Here is a 19,162-nt window from a genome sequence, read left to right as displayed (position 1 = left end):
TCAAATTCTTCGCAGCAAACGCGAGGTAATCTGTCTAATTTAACATAAAAACTGTAACATAATTAATCGTATTTATTTCATAATTTTTATAAAAGGTTGCTTTTATTCCGTTATGAAGTAAAATATTCCTTGTTAAATATGCTTGAAACCTTTCAAAATTTATATTTATTTTTCTGATGTATATACTATTTCCCGAAACACAAAATTAACGATTACCATACTATCAATTTTCAGATTTTTAAAAATCAAACTTTGAGTTGTAACTTATTTGCAATATGCACAAGCTTTTTACAGCATAACTAATTTCGCAAAGTTTATATGTAAAAGTATTCTGAATTTGAAGATAATTGAAGTGTTCATTCATGCACGTGCCAGATGTCCCGGACTTAAAGGAACCCAACTAAATAAGCCCAAAACATCGCTTTACATTATTCTACGAAAAACGCGGAAAAAGTTTGTTTTTGTATTCCAGATTACCATTTAATCATTTCCCCCGGCTTGAAAAAGAAATACAATTATTTCAAAGAAAATTTTTTCTCACGAACTGTCAATTTAAATAATAGAGTGATAAATGATCTTTTCCTTTCAATGTATATCAGTAGTCATGAGCTCGAAGCAATAAAGGATTCAAATTCCTGCATGCATTTTATCATTTCGGGGTTGAAAATTCTTCATTCCCAATGTTCTTCACATTTCTATTCAAAGCCCATCAATGCCGTTTGAGAATACGCATCTGCTACCGTTTTATTATCACAATCAGTGCACCTGAGTAGAAAGGAATCTCGTTCAATATTTTAATCCTTCTAACTCACATTAACGTGCATAAATTTTCAGATTCTTGGAATCATAGTTAAGACGGAAAGCTATTGAAACAACACGGAGGCGAGTAAACAAGCCTGAATAAATGACTATTTTTCTTAATTTTATTGAAAAAAAAGTAATGCGCTATCTATAATATAATATTTTCTTTATACCATTATATAGTTGAATCATATTTTTTTAAAAGGATGCCAAAATTTAAGAGACAAAAAAATATTAAATAATGAAATGCAGTTAATATTAACCAAAGAAAAGATTAATAAAATATAAAAGAAGTAAGCTAAGCGAATATAAAAATAGTGCAACTGCGACTAAAGCGAAAAGACGAATGAGCAACACATTTTTTTTTTTTTATCGCTTCACATTGACGCCAAGAAAAAGAATACCCCCCAGACTTCTGTCCGATTCCACCCATTCAAAATGGATCGTCCCTACCGAAACCTGTTTCTATAACGCCCGCCGTAAACATAGACGATTGTCTAGCAGTGTTCTTGTCGTGGACAGACAGTAGTGTGAATTAAAATATGATTTGTTGTTGTTAGAAATATTTTTCTCATACTGGGAGTTATGAACTTTTTTTTTTACAGGAAACAGGAAATAAGTCCCAAATGCAGCAAAATCATAATGCATTAGCTTGAAGTTTTAAAAAAAATTAAATTTTTAACACAAGCTAATTTTTATCATTTGCCATTATCTATAAATCTTCCAAATGTAAAAGCAGCACTATCACTTTTCATTTGAATTCAATTTATACAAAAACTATAAATTAAGAGGTAAAAATGAAAGCAATAACAGTAACAATAATAAGATTGCTATTGTTTAACCATTTTCTAGAAAAATAAATCTTTTAAAAAAATTTACATATATGTTTTAAAAATATCATTATGAAACTTGAACTGAATATGACACGATTCATATTTGGATCCCTCACAGTCAAGTTTTCTAGTACAATTTTAATATTAACATCATGTTCCAAATCTTTAATTTTTTAAATTATAATTTATATAATCTCAAAAATAATCTCAGTGAATAAAACACTTGATTTAAAGACACACATTACCTCTATAATATGATGCATATGGGGAATCAAACGATCCATACGAACTTCTAAAAGCATCACAAGTGCTCGGCATACATTTTTACGCACTTCTGGATCTTCATCTGATGCCAAATGAAATAAATTCTAAAAAAGTTTTGACATGAACATTAGCAGCATTTTAAGCAAAATAATACCTGTAACAAAATAATATGCAAAAAATTAATAGCAAAAATAACTTATTGTAATCCAACTTACCTCTAAAAATGAATCTATATGTAACATTAAAACTGTTGTTCTATTTATAATGAACTGATTGACACAAGCAATGGCATGTGAACGTATTTTGGGACTACTATGCCGAAAGAATTGCAAAAACTTTGGTATAAGAACATTTAAAGGTCTGTTCAAGGCATCTGAATCCAAATATTCTGCTGAATCTTCACATATTTTTTGTAATGCACCAAAAGATCCCTAAAATAAAAAAATTAAAAAAAAAATAGTTCATAATATATAGATTTCTATTTAAAGTTGTGATGATAAAATTTTTTTAAAAAATATAGAAAAGAAAAAAACGAGACAAGAGAAAATATAGAATCATTCACACGATCAGAAATAAGACATGAGAAAGAACACAATACAGTAAATATTTTGCAATTTTCATCTGAAAATTATAAAGCAATAAAGTACATAAGTGTATCTTTGCTTTAATTTTTCATAACTACCTCTTCATCATTTTGAAACCAAATTCAATATTTTTTTTAATTTATTAAAGTTGCAAATGTTAATTTATTAAGTACATATTCAGCTTCATATTACAAATGTATATTTAAATAAAGATTTAAATGTAAAATGCATGATACAGCATAATTTTATTTTATGTATTCCCCCCCCCCATCCTTTTTTTTTTTTTGTTCAGAAAATAAAAAAAATTGCGAAATGTTTATTTCTTTTCAATTTTTTAATGGTATTTTATATTCAACAATACCATACTACAGAATTTCGATTTTTAATGAAGAAATATTCAGGAAACATAAAATTACACATTTTAATCATAAAAATGCAAATGATAAACACATATTTTCACATTAACACTAAACTGCATCATTACTTTCTTGCTACTATTTTTGACTACTATTTTCAGATGTTTACTGATGAATGCTCATCATGCAATTAATAATCCAAATTCTTACAGTGGTCTGATAACAGTAACTTATCAAATTACAAGCACTTTTACTGTTAGCCACTAGACAGCTACTATAACCTATTCATTCCACAGAAACTACTATTAGCTCACTTCACAAACACATTCACACTTTCAGGGTAAAACCAAGACAAACTGGTTTTCTTTTTTCTCTCAAAAAATACTGATCATACGTTTTAACAATTTTTCAAGGACTTAGTAAAATATGAAGTATATTTCCAAGGGCTTGAGAGTACAGCAAACCATGGGGAAATTCAAAACATTTTCAAAGATTGAGAGACTATACATTTAGATGGATGTTTTAGAGAGATGTAATTTATCTAGATGTAATAGTAAAATAAAAAAAATAAATAATAGTTAAATAATCCCATTAACTTTCCCTTAAAAATAGATATGGGTATTTTACATCACTATTCTGAACACAAAACATGCACAATGTTCCTGGTTAATGAAGATATTCAGATATTTATCAATATTTTATTATTATCTACAATTTTTAAGAAGAATTTTAAAGAAGGAAGCTATTCTCACTATCACACTAATTTCTTTTCAATCCCAAACAAAGAAAAGCAAGCAAGTGTACATTTTTAATTATATATATATATATATATAATAGAAAATGCTAATAGAATTTTGATGAAGAGATATGCCAGGGTATTTTAGTGTTTTTAAGTAGTTTTGGTTAGGATTTGCTCCAAAAAAAATGCACAGATGGTGAATTATTCACTTTTAACAATGACACTTTAGATGATTATTTGTACAAATATTTTAATTTCCTGCTGATATGATTTTTGTCATTATTACTAACTATTTGGCTTTCTTATGTTGAGATGAATGAATATTATACATCATAGTTAAATTTAAAATTTAACCCATAATTTAAGTGATATATATATATATATATATATATATATATATATATATATATATATATATACTGCATCCCCTTGAAAAAATGTTTGAAATGCTTATATACATTTTTAATGCATCAGCAGAACATTGATGTGATTAGCACTAATTTCTTACATCCAATATATGAACTTTCTTTTTCATGTGTTAAAAAAATAAGGCTGTATAATTATTTTGAATTAAAATACACGATACTTCACTAGAAAGTAAGTTTGTCAATAAATGTTAACAGTTTAAACACCTGGACTTCAGATAATCATTTCAGTATCTTCAAGTCTGACATAAAAACATAGCCACTTTGATTTCGCCTCTAATTTCTACTGAGTTTTCAGTACTGTAGAAGAAAGGAAACTTGCTCACTAAAGCTTTGAAACCAACAAATTAACTATTAAATTGTTTTCAGAAAGTAGTTGAGAACCACAGAACACAGGTTTTGTTATTTTTTTGTTCAGCAAGTTCAAAAGCATTCTATTTACAAGTCAAAATTGAATCAAAAGAAATTACTTAGTCCACAAAAAGTCAATAACAAAATGTTTTGTTAACATATTTGCAGAAGCAAAAGAAAACCAAATAGAGATGCTACGTTTGAGTAAAAGTTCATGAACACTGCCTTCATATTATAGCTGCTAAAAGATATACTACATATTAATGTAGTTTCTAAAAAAATAATAAAGAATTCTTCTTATTCATTATTTCTGTTTATATAATATTTCTGTTATTAAATTTTCCAGTTTTTCTTTTAATTTTGGAAAAAGAAAACTTCTTAATAATACAAAATCAACTTATAATTAAACCATAACTAACCTCACAGACATTATAGTCTTCAGAGTCGAGCAAATGGCAGAGTCTTGGCAGTAGGTCGACCCAATTTGTAAGCTCACCTTTGGATGCTATGGTAGTAATTAATATTCCTATTGTAGCTCGTATTAAAGGGGATGGATCTCCAACACTGTTGAGGCATTCTGATTTTATGAACTCAGTTACTTCAGGAGGAAACTGATGAAAATGTGCTTTGACATTATTTTTTAATATTAATCCACTTAAAGATCTAGTGGGTTCATCTGTAATAAAACACGGTATTATTACTCCATTTACTAAAAAAATTTAAAAATAACTAATAATAAAAATATAATTATTAAGTTGTGATAAAATAAAAAATAAAATAAACAATCATAAACATAAGTGAATATTATTCATGTATAATGTAGTAAAACATTCTTAACCTATTGTTTATCAATACACTTTGTCTTAGTCCAGATTCATCTCCATATAAAAAGCATTCTTAATGGCACTGTAAATATTCACTAATATACTCTGTACTTAAGTTCTTTTTTAAAGCTTTTGGATTCATAAAATGTTAAAAACAAGTTCAACTCATAACACTTTCATTAAAATCTAAATTTTAATGACTGAGTAGTCAATACTAAAAGACTTTAATAAAAAAATTATTCAAAATTATATTTAAAAAAAGAAAGAAGCAAAAATCTTTGCTCGTTCAAAATATTCTGAACATGACTGATATTTTAATGAAATGTTTAAAATTATCTCAAAACATTAATTATATCTCCTTTCACATAATAAGATAAACAAACATTTTATGTGAATATTAACATAAATTTTAAGCTTGATTAGTGATTGAAAAAATTGTTCCCAAAAATTATTTTTTATTATAAAATTTCTTATTTAATATTATTTGTATTACATATACTAAAATTAGTATAACTTTTAGGTAACTAGTATTTGCCATTTATTTATTAGCAAAATTTATATTAATAAATATTTTAGAAAAATAAATATCTTAGATCTAAATAAAATATTTTACCAGGACTCCAGCCCCTCTTCAAAATTTAATGCTTGAATTTAAAAAAAATATCTAACAATTTTCAATGGAAAATACTTACAATAGTAGCAGATTTAAAAAAAAAAAAAAAACTTTATTACATATTATTAATGAAATATATTTTTGTAGCAACATATATTTGCTTGGCAACTAACTAATTGCGGATTTCACTCATAGATGGCTTCAGTTGAATTTTTAGGTTTGCAGACGTAGTACAAATGTAAAACGCATTTTGTTATTTGATAGTTGGCAATTCAGCTGTCAATCAGTAAAAAAAGTTTTTTGATCGGTTGTGTAGTTTTCGTCTGGCGTTCGTTGAAAAATGGAAAATCAAAAGGAACATTTTCGTCAAATTTTGCTTTTTTATTTCCGCAAAGGGAAAAACGCATTGCAAGCTCATAAAAAGTTACGTGCTGTTTATGGTGACGAAGCCTTAAAAGAACGGCAGTGTCGAAATTGGTTTGCCAAATTTCGTTCTGGTGATTTTTCACTCAAAGCTGAAAAACGCTCTGGTCGTCCAGTTGAAGTTGATGACGACCTAATCAAAGCAATAATCGATTTGGATCGTCACAGTGCAACACGTGAGATTGCAGAGAAGCTTCATGTATCACATACATGCATTGAAAATCACTTAAAACAACTTGGCTATGTTCAAAAACTCGATACATGGGTTCTTCACGAACTGAAAGAAAAGCATTTAACGCAATGCATTAACAGCTGCAATTTGCTAAAGAAACGTAATGAAAATGATCCATTTTTAAAACGACTGATAACTGGCGATGAAAAATGGGTTGTTTACAACAGTATCAAGCGGAAAAGATCGTAGAGCAGGCCAGGTGAACCAACTCAAACAACATCAAAAGCTGATATTCATCAAAAGAAGGTTTTGTTATCAGTTTGGCGGGATTACAAAGGAATTGTCTACTTTGAACTCTTACCACCCAACCGAACGATCAATTCTGATGTCTACATTGAACAACTAACGAAATTAAACAATGCAGTTGAAGAAAAGCAGCCCGAATTGACAAATCGAAAAGGTGTTGTATTCCATCATGACAATGCAAGGCCACACACATCTTCGGTCACTCGGCAAAAATTATTGGAGCTTGGTTGGGATGTTTTGCCACATCCACCATATAGTCCTGACCTTGCATCATCTGATTACTTTTTGTTTCGATCTTTACAAAACTCCTTGAATGGTAAAAATTTCAATAATGATGATGATGTCAAATCGTACCTGATTCAGTTTTTTGCTAATAAAAACCAGAAGTTTTATGAACGTGGGATTATGATGCTGCCTGAAAGATGGCAAAAGGTCATTGATCAAAATGGGCAATACATTACAGAATAAAGTTATTTAGTTCCATGAAAAAATTGTCTTTGATTTTCTAAAAAAAAATCTGCAATTACTTAGTTGCCAACCCAATAGAATCATACTATAAAAAGGTAAGGGGGAATGTTAGGATAGAAACCATTAAGGCTGCATGACCTCCTAAAATATTAGCACTAAAGCATTATAAAGAAAATAACCTAAATTTAGCAAATATGTTTGACAATTTTGAGCTTTTTCTTAAACATCTAATTTTTCATCGCAATTAAAGCTCTTAAAAACGAGTAAAATCATTACATTGTATAAAGACACAGCAAAATATTTAGGATTGACATTCAATTATCAACAATAATTTTTTGAATTATTTTAATCAGCATAATTTAAAAATAATATGGTATTTAATTTCATTTAGAAACAATTTATATGATAAAATTTTTTAAATGGTTAAAAACAGAGATTCAATATGAAAATATAATACGAGTAGTATAATGAAAAATAATTAGGTTTTCATTAGATTGTAACAAAGTAAATAAAATGTCCAAAATCATACGAAATGTCACTTATAGAAAAAAATATAAAGAAACAATTTTGTAACCTCTTATAGATTTAAAGACTATTTATCTAAAAAGACCATTATCGTATGAGATAAATGAAGATATACACGTGCTCCTAATGTAAATATTTCACTTAAGAAAGAAAAAAAAAGTTACACTAAGTCACACAAAATTAGGGGCTCGAAAGAAATAAAACATGAAATAACATTCTAGTTAATAATCCAGTCTTTAACAATTCCATAACAAAAAACATCACAAAGCAAATTTTTTAAAATTTTATTTATCTATTTTGTCTATTTATATTCTGAATATTCATTTGGAAGGATGATTTGTGTTTGATGAGCACCTTTTCTTGAAAAAAAGTTTTTCTGCTTTTTTAAAGCTTCATAATACCTCACACATGCTGATTTTGACATGAGCTATTTAATATACTTCCATAAAAGTTTATGACATCATAAAAAATTTCTTAGACCAATTAATAAATCTTTTTTCAAATTTTCTACATACATATTTTTGTTGATACTAAATCCATTTTCCACAAGCAAGTGACAATACATTTTCATATAATAAAATAAATATTTTTAAGATTTCTCCAAAATCCGAAGATTATTTGGATTTTAAAACATTAGAATAGAAAACATTTAAAAGAATTTCATTAAATTAATCAAATTGTTCTTTATATTTCCTTTTCCTGCTTTATCAACAAAAAAAATGAAAGTGGATCTTTACATGTTCTGAACATGCAGAATAAAAAGAGGAAGCAAGTGAAAAAGGAATGAGCTTCAGCAGTTTAACAGTTGCAAACAGATTTTGTTTATGGAATTACAGCAACAATCTTTTATTGCAATGTTTAAAGAGATCAGCATAAGATATATCTTATACTTCCCCACTTATTCAGGAAAATTTCAAAATTTCTTGCATTGATTTTTAAATTTTCTATATTTTCCTGATACCATCGGAATTTTGCATAACTATTCTTCACACAAAATGCTTTCCAAATAAAAACTAAGAAATTGCAAATTATTTTTTAAAAAATTGGATCAACTATTTTTATAAACAACATATTTTTCTCTTGCATTTTCTAAGGCCATATAAATCATTTTTTCAACTTTTGCATACACTCTAACATTGGTTACACAGTCATCTGTGGCACTTCTTAGATAAATTACATATAAAGTATGTCCACAAATTATTGAAGAATAGATATTTCCAAAGAATTTTAATTAATCAAAACATTACTTAACAGACATTTATTATTGACTAAATATATAAGTGAAATAATTTTCCTTAAAAAACACACAATACAATTTTGTTGATAAAAAGTATTTATCAGACATTTACTTTTTTTATGATTAAATAGCAAGCATTCGTACTTTTTTTTATAGTCATGATAATTTATAGTTTTTTTTATAGTTTATATAGCTTTTATAGCTCAGATTTTTATAGTTTTTAGTTAGTATATTAGTATAGATTTTTATAGTTTTTATAGCTCAGTTTAACATCACAGCAAACTCCCGTATGTATTTTGTAATGAAGAGTACCTCCAGTTTTTTGCATTCATACAGGAACAAGACTATGCTTTATTTTTCAATCATGTTTAAAAAAAAAAAAATTCACTAACTTGCTTGCATATTGCTACCTCAAATTCAGAAATAGAATATTGTCAGTTTTTTTTTTTTTTTTTTTTTTTTGTAGGCTTTCGGAATTTTTCACAATATACCCATAACTCCGTAGTTTTCACCTAATTATAATAGCAACTATAGAAATTCTTTAGCTGTTGGAGAGTATGGCTTTAGGAAATATATAAATCATTCATAATGTGCTGCATTATTTTTAATGCTGATATATTTGTTTATAAAAAGAATAAATATTAAAAATAGAAAATCTCATATTTACCACTGGTGTTTTTTAATGTATTATTTTCATTGTATTAAAAAAAATACCATATATTATAAAAATGAACTGCTAAAACTAAAAAATATACAAATTGATTTTAGAGAAATAAGAGCCTGATAATCACTTACCTTCTGTTGTTAACTTTGTCAGCACAAATATTAAATAATTGTTGAAATCTGGATATTTGTTCAATTCTTCCAATTTCTAACAAATTGAAAAAAATCAATGAATTAAACTACACTTTAAATCAATCATTTTTCAATTGTAATTCCTCCATTTTCTTATTATTACTGATAAAAATATTTAAATAGTGCATAACAAAACATAATACATACAAATAATAAATTATTCATATTGTATTTACAAAATGGTTCAAATAAATATTTTTTCATTTAGTTAAATAAATATTCTGTAGATGATGCCAATATTATAATTTTAAAAAACATTCTTAATTTTGCAATGTTTATTAAAAGTATAAAAACACCATGTATATGTGTGAACATACAGTGATAATTTATCTGGATTCAAAATATATTTATTTCCTAATTACTTGAATTCACATTCCAATTTAACTTTTGAAGTATGTGGGAGCAAATCAAACATGTACCAAATTCAAACTGCAGCTTCATTTGAGCTCCTTTCTGAAAGTATCAAAAGTAAAAATTACTCTCATTCAGCCTCTTGGCCATTTTGTTTTCCAATTTGGAATATGCCGATGCTTGGCCACGATTCTCTTTTTAAAACGCATCTTAAAAATTGTTACTCCGTAATAATGAACTGAAATGTGATTCTCATTTAACCAAAACTGTTCTTCCTTCTCGATACCATATGACATATATCTTAACTGCACACACATATATATACCGGTGGTTATCAAAATATTGGAAACACCTCAGATTTATAAAGAATCCTTTATTAGTATGGTGTAGTGCCGCCTTTGGCATGTAATACAGCTTGAATTTGCCTGGGAATCGATTCATACAAGTGTTGAATAGTGTTCAGAGGAATATGGTACCATTCTTCCTGGAGATGTAGTGAAAAAGTTTTGGGAGAGATGCCAGTGGAGGATATTGATTCCAAATTAAATGCTCTAAAATAAACCATAAAGGTTCAATTATATTGAGGTCGAGTGACTGTGCGGACCAAGGCAGATGTTTAACTTCATCCTCGTATTCATCAAACAATGATTGGACAAATCTCGCTGCATGGATAGGTGCATTATCATCATGAAAAATTCTATCTCTTGCAAGAAACAAAGTTTGCATCATAGGATGGACCCGATCAGCTAAAATTTCTCTATACTTCTCCCCAGTAATTCTTCCTTTCAGGGTTACGAATGGTCCAGTACAAAACACGACAAGGCTACCCATGTCATGACAGATCCACCTCCATGCTTGACAGCTGGAAGGAGACAATCACGATCATATGCTTGTGCAGGTATCCTCCAAATGTGTAACCGTCTTGTTGTAGGGAAAAATGTGAAACACGTTTAGTCAGACCACGTTATTTTCTTCCACTAATCAATCGACCAGGTTTTGCAAGTGTGAGACCACTGTAGACAGACATTTACCATTAACATCTGTGACAAGTGGCTTGGGAACTGTTGCTCTGCCATAAATGTTCTGTTTATGGAGGTGCCTTCTAACTATAATCACTGACACTGGGGAATCTAGATGGATACTGAGCTCTGTGGTCACTTTTGCTGCAATTGTCCACTTTTTAAACATTACAATCCCCTTCACCTGTCAGTCCCTTTCACTGAGCTTCTCTTTCTCCCCACTATTTTCTTCTGCCGGGCTATGTGTATGCTGTTATGACTTTAGATGCTGTACCTCTAGAAATGCCTAAAAGCTGGGATGATTTGGTCACACTTGCTCCAGCTAGACGTACTCCTACAATTTGGCCTCTTTGAATATCTGGAAGGTCTGACATTTTATGCCTTTGAAGAAAATCCAAGAATTACAGAACTTCAATAAAGCTAACACATACTCTTAGAATACATACATTGCTATTTATTATAAAAACTGGTGTCTATTATATTTTAATGCTTACATTCAAAAATGTCACTTTCATTCACAGGTGTTTCCCTTATTTTGATAATCACATGTATACATGGCAATTATGAGGTGAAATTTACAGCAGCTTACAAATAAATCCAATGTCTCAAAACTATCCATCAATCATCAAACTGAAAAAAAATAAAATAACCACTTTTTTCTGAATTAGATAATCATGAATATTAAATCAAGAATCAGTAAATTCTTACAAAGAAAGAAGAAAATAGCACATAAATTATTCCTACAAATTTTATAAAACATTGCTAATATTTACCTCCAATCCACAAATTTAAAATGACACGACAAATTACAATCGAATACGGAAAATACACCGGATCGCATCTAAACAAGCGACATACAATATCTGTACTTTAATATTTTTTCTACAATCGGTAATCGGTAGCTTTTAACTATACCGTTAATCAAACAATTTCAAATCACAATCAGTTTTAAATAACTCGTGATTATGTTTCAAAAACATATTGAAAAGATAAAAAAACGGATTGAAAATTTAACCACAAATTTATTGGTAAATAAATAAAACACGACTGACGGCATAACAGACATGATAAACAAAATAGGCTTAACAGATCTTTCATAAGTTAAAGCAAATAAGTAAACACAAAAAAAAATTTTTTTTTGAACGATACCTGTTGTACTGCTCTCTGAGTTGCTGTATCAGGAGATTGCGATTCTTTCAAAAGTTTTAATATTTCTCTCAAACCTTCTTCTTGGGGCTGCCAGGCTAAAGCCATACTATCTCGCATTTTGCGAAACACCTATACCGGTTGAAATGTTTTGAGTTCGCTGCTCAGCGAGAAACACTATAAATTGCACACAGTTTATGCACACTGAATAGCCACTCACTTAATCTTTAAACTTCATTCCAAATGATGAACTTCTTGATTATAAATAAAACACTGCAAAATACGGTTATATCAATAAAGCACATAACGTTACGAAACGAATAAAAACGTCTCTTCTATGGTCTTCCAATGCAATTCAAATTAATCGATTATGTGTATCGACCAGATGAAGTATGGAAAAAAAATAGATCAGCAGATGCAATAATAAAATTGATTTTAATAAATGAATTCATAATATATTTACGAAACTTAGCAAAATAAAAATTATTTTCATAAAATTTGAACATAATACTTTATGGAAATTTAAAATGTAATTTTAGATATTCGAAATAAATAAAAACTTTAAAACAAGTTGGCAGCAATGCAAAAGGCAAAGAATAAAAATTTAAAAGCGGAATGTCTTCAAGGCGTTGGAAATTCTAGAAATATTTTTAAATAAAAAATCTTCCAATATTGAAGCAGCATAACATTTAAAAAAATGTCAATAATGAGATGAAATTTTAATATTTATTGTAATAAATTTTATAGTATCGTACATTTTTTTTTTTTTTTTTGAAGATACACAAAGTTATGCAGCATTGGAAACCTAAGAATTGGAAAAGGGGATTATGATATAGTATACAATCGCATAGCACCTTGATAATTCTTGTTATCTCCAACTTGGAGTTTCAAACCGATTTTTGAAGTATACCTTACGGCTATTTAATCAGACGACTTAACCATTTGACTTCCAAGACTTGTCAGACCAATGAAGGTAGATTATTGTAACGGAATGATAGGGAGGGTCATATAACATGGAATTTTTTCACTTGATTTAATACAGCCACGTGACATTTACAGCATCGAAGTTTCTTCAGCATTTCAAGTGACGGTTTGATTATAAATACCGCCTATCGTCATTGCTTTTGTTTACGAAATAAAATACGAATATACGATTAAAATTCTTACTCTCAGTTGCTTTCTAATCATGCATTATTTTTATGTTACTTACAATGGCTCAAACAATTGAGAGTATATCTCACTTTTACTTGATAAATCCAACTATAAGCGTCATACCAGTTGCAACTCAATTCCACTCCAGTGTAATTAATTCAAATTTCGTTTTCTCGATGTAAATATGCTTTCGAAACTTTCTATGTAAATAAACGCAAATAAAGTGTTCTCTCATATCACATCCATAGTAATTATTGAAGATATTTTACACCGACTTTCAATATAAATATCGCTTTGCCGAAAAGTGCAAGCATGTTTTCGTTTTTACACCTAACAAATGGTTCAATTTAAAGTAAAAATAAACAACAATCAACGAAAAATTTCTAAACTGAAACGCTTCCAAAGCATTTTAAATGAACATATGCAGATTTTTGCCTCAAAAAATTGAGAGTACACCAATGAATTTTTTATAATATCTCTCATAGAAAGAAAGTCTCAATATTTAGTTGCATGTCTTTTAGCTTTTATAATTGCCTCTAAAAATCGTGATACTGATTTGATCAACTTTTATTGGTATCTGAAGATATTTTATCGCAACACTTGTTTCCCAAGTGTTTCTTGCAACACTTGTTTCTAATTTTGTGCTTTTGGACAGCTGTTTTGAGTATGGCCCACAAATATGCAATGACATTAATTTCAGGGGACTGTGTCGAGTGTTTAACTTCTGTTTACAATGAAAAAGACATCACATTTTGACGTTACGTGAAGTGTTTTTGGGGTCGTTGTCCTACTGGAAAATAAAATTTAATTCTATATCCAAATGTTTAGCACTTTAGATTGCGACGAAGTATATACAAGTAAACTATATGATTCATCAAACTTGCTGCAGAAACATCACAAGTCATAGGCAGAAGTGTAAGAGCTGAAAGTGTGCGAAATGTAATTAGACAAGTCATATCACTGACTCTCCGACTCGTCCGAAGGCACACGGGAAAAAAAATACTGAATGACAGCCACAGCAACACTGGCGGGAAATGTGGTTGAGTCCTAAGGCCATCACCGGCCACGGTGTAACCCTTCCTGAAGGAAGTACGTCCCGTCATCGATGGGAGGAGCCGGATCCCCCACCTTTTTGTGTACCCTCCTCCAGGATGGCGAGATGCAACCACCATAAATGTAATTAGACAAGCTGAGTATAAAAGCCGAATTCTTAGAAAGAAACCGTTCACTGGATTTCAAAATCAGAAAAGCGTTAGACGTTTGTAAAAACTCATCAGTTGAATACCAATAGCTTTTGGAAGAAAGTTATATTCAGTGATGAAATTAAATTCAATATTTTTGATAGTAAGAGCCATCATATCGTATGGAAAAAGCTCAATACTGCTTCGGATTAAAAAAATTTACAGCTTACAGTTAAAAATTATGGTGACTCCGTCATGGTTTGGACTTGGATGGTTACATTCGGGATAGAATATATAGCTTTTATAGATATCATTATAAACCATATGATTTCTTTTATATACTTCCCAACACTCTAAAAGGAAGTACTAAAAATATGGAATTTCATATTTTTGGAATACTTCATATAGATGGAAATTTCAGCTTCCAGCAGGACAAAGACACCAAACATACTGCATATAATGTCAAAATGTAGTGTATTTTTCAATTCAAACTGTAGTTACACACGCCATCACAATTCTCCGACATCAATTTCATTGAATATCTGTGGGCCACACTCGAAACAGCGGTCCAAAAACACAAAATTAAAAACAAAACCCACTTAAAAGAAGAAAGGGGTAAAATATATTCAGATACCACCCAAAAGCTGGTCAAATCGGTACTACGAAATTTAGAGGCAATTATAAAAGCCAAAAGACACGCAACTAAATATTGAAACTTTCTTTCTATGCGAGATAATACAAAAATTCGATTGGTGTACTCTCAATTTTTTTTGGCTAAAATCTGCATATGTTTATTTAAAATGCTCCTGAAACTTTTCAGTTTAATAGTTTTTCGTTGTTTGTTCTTTATTTTTTCTTTAAAGTGAACGATTTGTTAGGTGTAAAAAAAATGTTTGCACTTCTCGGTAATGTGTTATTTATTTATATTGAAAGTCGGATTTATCAAGTAAAAGTGAAGTGTACTCTCAATTATTTGACCCACTGTATATGTTATATAATTTCCATAGTATAATAGAATTCTAACTTTGTAGAAGGAATTTATTTATAAAAAATAAATTGCTATTTAAATGCTTTGAAATTGCACTTTTATTTTTTTTCAAAATAATGTCCTCGACAATTTTTTTCCATGAGAGTTGTTTTAGATAACACACTTTTATTATTTTTTTTCTAGAAACAATGTAACTCTTAATTGTGAAAACATTTTTTCCCTTTCAACACTGGTGAGTTTTCAGAATACACGATATGGGATTCTCCATTTGAACGTTTATTTACCCCTCTGCTCGAAGTCATAAGTCTGTAAATGCACTTACAGATTTATTACTTCGAGATTACTTTTTTTTGAGTAATGGGATCAATTCACATTCACGTGAAAATTATCAAATATCAGGCACCAAAAATTTTTCGACCGGTTCTACACGCTTTGGTATATTTGATCGTAACGGTTAGAAACGAGTTTGTTTGCTCCTCATGGACAAATAAACCCATCAAACATTTTGCTTTAGAAGATTAATATATATTTGTTAAGCATTTTTGAATTAAAATAATGGAATTTCTTGAGATTTTAATAAAGAAGAAAATATTAATTTTAATGATATTTTATGTAATTTTCTAAAATTGTTTAGCTAAACCTGTAGAAGAAATGAGAAAGCAATAAATTTTGTTCTTTTGCAAAATTAGGTTTTGTGTAATCTCTATCGTATTAACGTTTTGAATTATTAAGATAAATTTTAAAAACTTAAATTGCTTTGTTTTATGTTGTATTATTCATAAAATATATTTAAATATACACGCCAGTGTTCTGAAATATCTTTAATTTTTTGTCACCTTATAGTCTTATCATATTAGGATAAGACGCATGGAAATGAATCACATTTTTAATATTTCTTCAATATACTTGTAATGTCTCTTGCTTTTATAAATCAAGACGTGAGATTTCAAGAAATTTTTTTCTCTTTTATATAGAAAGGGAAGAAACGCGTTTTAATATTGAGTGCAGTACATCGAACACGCAGACATCAAAATAATATAATTCTCAAAATATGGACGAAGAAAGCAAATTAGATAAATGACCTATCTCTCCAGAGGTTGATCCTCGCTTCTCCCTTGTTTTCAGAGATGTCATCTTCAACATTTATAAGATGTTCGCAAATCATCGTCAACTGCACTCAAACATCTCATGCCCGGACCAAGATTATGGTTAATTCTAAATTAAATAAGCATCTGCAACCAAAATTTGTCTACGAAGACGATAAGTTACAGTGATGTTACAATTTTGCAAATAAAAAATTCGCATAAACTGAAAGTACAATCACAGGAAATCACACTTATCTTATTGAATGCAAGATGTATAATATACTTTAAATAAATCAGATTAACACTTATATTCAAAAGCAAGTATAAAACATTTTCACTAAAAAGCTATTTTCACAAATTATTTCTGATTTAAAAAACGGCTTATACAAAAACATATAAAAAATACAATTAATCCCGTCAACTCTAACACACATAAAAAAACACTTGATATATATATTATCAGAACATAAAAATCCATCTTTCCTCAATTAATATATTTCCGGAATTTTCTTTGAATAATGAGAATTCTCCCTTTTGTAACAGACATATATTGTGTCAAAAAAAAGGATAGATTTCATCATTGCTAATTAAATTAAAAAAAAAAAAACTAAAGCAAGTAACATTTTTTTCCTCTCTCTTATTTTTCCCACTTTGTTCATATGTAAATTATGGTTTGTTTTAAAGTTCAGATGCAAGAAAATTACGAAATAAAATCTTCTAGTTCTACACATTTTGTCATCATTATTATTTGTTTTGCACACACCAAGCCACTTATATTATAAATTATTTTACATCATTGGAATATTTTGTCCCCAGAATTCTTGAACAATTTCGCAACTCACAAGAGCATCCTTCGCTAATTATAATGCGCTTAACTTCAATCAAAACAGATTTACTATCAATAAGTAATTAAATGAAATATGATATACACATACTCTAGAGTAATAAAAATTAATATTTGTATATCATTAATTATTATCAGTAGATATAAATACTTTAAATAGATTATCAACGTTGGCGAGCTCACCTCATAAGAACTGTTCTATATGAATTATATATTTTTGGTAGGAAAGCTTTCCTATATTATGCATCAGATCATTCTTCGTAGGAAAATCGTCTGGCTTCATGATGGCATTTAGCGTTCTATAACCAATGCATAATCGAAGACTTCCGTCTTTTTTGCAAACATAACTTACCGGACGAATTGTATGAGCAACACTTTCTTCTATTATTTCTGCATCTAACAACTCCTCTATTGTTAGTCCACATTTTTCTTTAAATCTTTTGGATCCTTGCTTTCTATATTAGGTATCAAAATGAAATTTATGTCTTTTGGCTTTTGAGTTTTTTTAACTTGTAAATAATTCTCGATGTTCACTAAGAAGATATTTTTTTATCTTTCTAAGTCTCCTTTAAACGGTTTCCTTCTCTATTTTCATTTTCCGTAAAGGCATTGAGTAATATTTTCTGTAATGGTTAAAACTTCTCCAGATTCTTCTTCCCTTTCAAAAATAATTCCAACTGCACTTACTCTTGTCTGGAACTTCTAGATTGTATTCATATGAACATTCTTTTTTCCATTAGGGAATTTGACTAATAAAATTGTGGAGGATAATGCTTGACATTTTTCCCAGTGAGAGTATTATTTGTTGTTTGATTTAGGACAAGTAACTGCATTTACTTATTATTTACATAAATTTAACGCAGTTATCCTATTGATATAATTAGCGTAAGATTGTTGTTTTTTCTCAGAAAATGTATTTACTTGCTCTGCGGCCTGTTTCATCTATAATTTTAAATCTTGCAGATAATCCACTGTAGAAAGACTGATATTTGGTGTTAAAGGAATCTCTCCAGACAATGACGATTTTAATTCTGCTAAAGGACTCTCTTTTGATGAATGCAGTTTCATTCGCTTATCTTTCATTCGTTTGAATTGGAACGGTGAAACGCTAATAGTACAGTTTTAAAAAATTCAAAGTAGGCAAAAAAAAAAAAAAGGATATAATGACGTGTCTATTCCAAATCGAGAAATCCTTCTTATCACATGATGGAGCATTTTTTTCAGAACTTTATTATATCTTTCAAGTAAACTGCTTCTAACTGGGTATCCTGGGCAAGAAAATTTCGGATTTGATTCTAATTTCTTATGAAATTCTTACGTAAGATTTGAGATCAAATTTGTCCCTTGGTCACTGGGGATCAAATTCGGGATACCAGCTCTCGTGAATACTTTAAATAAAGCACCACATTTAAATTCTGCACTTAGACTCCTTAATGGCACCGCCTATATGAATGTTATTTCATTTAATATTGGATAAGTTTACGTTTTCCTCCTGAAGGATGCTAAATAATTTCGATGATATCGACATTTACCATTTATTGGAAATATAAGGCAGACCTGAGATAGTTGTAACTGGAATTCAATCCGTTTGTCTTGCAAGAATTCTTTGTTGACAATCTT

At 29.1% G+C, this 19,162-nt stretch overlaps 1 protein-coding gene across 2 annotated transcripts in view; it reads right to left on the bottom strand.

Annotated features, from left to right (window-relative positions):
• The window catches only part of LOC129965605 (transportin-1-like), a 39,435-nt gene extending 26,810 nt beyond the window's left edge, over window positions 1-12,625 (bottom strand). For both annotated transcript variants that reach the window (XM_056079645.1, XM_056079646.1), the window contains exons 1-5: window positions 12,296-12,625; window positions 9,717-9,792; window positions 4,773-5,029; window positions 2,114-2,329; window positions 1,880-2,002 (exon numbers count right to left, since the gene is read on the bottom strand). In XM_056079645.1, the coding sequence (XP_055935620.1) occupies window positions 1,880-2,002; window positions 2,114-2,329; window positions 4,773-5,029; window positions 9,717-9,792; window positions 12,296-12,412 (789 nt within the window). In that variant the 5' untranslated portion in view covers window positions 12,413-12,625. The remainder of the gene's footprint in view (window positions 1-1,879; window positions 2,003-2,113; window positions 2,330-4,772; window positions 5,030-9,716; window positions 9,793-12,295) is intronic.
• Between the last annotated feature and the right edge of the window lie 6,537 nt (window positions 12,626-19,162).

This window comes from Argiope bruennichi, chromosome 4, assembly GCF_947563725.1.
Source record: "Argiope bruennichi chromosome 4, qqArgBrue1.1, whole genome shotgun sequence".
Taxonomy (NCBI): Eukaryota; Metazoa; Arthropoda; class Arachnida; order Araneae; family Araneidae; genus Argiope; species Argiope bruennichi.
The sequence above is the reverse complement of the archived record's forward strand: the minus strand, read 5'-3'. Positions and strand labels throughout refer to the sequence as shown.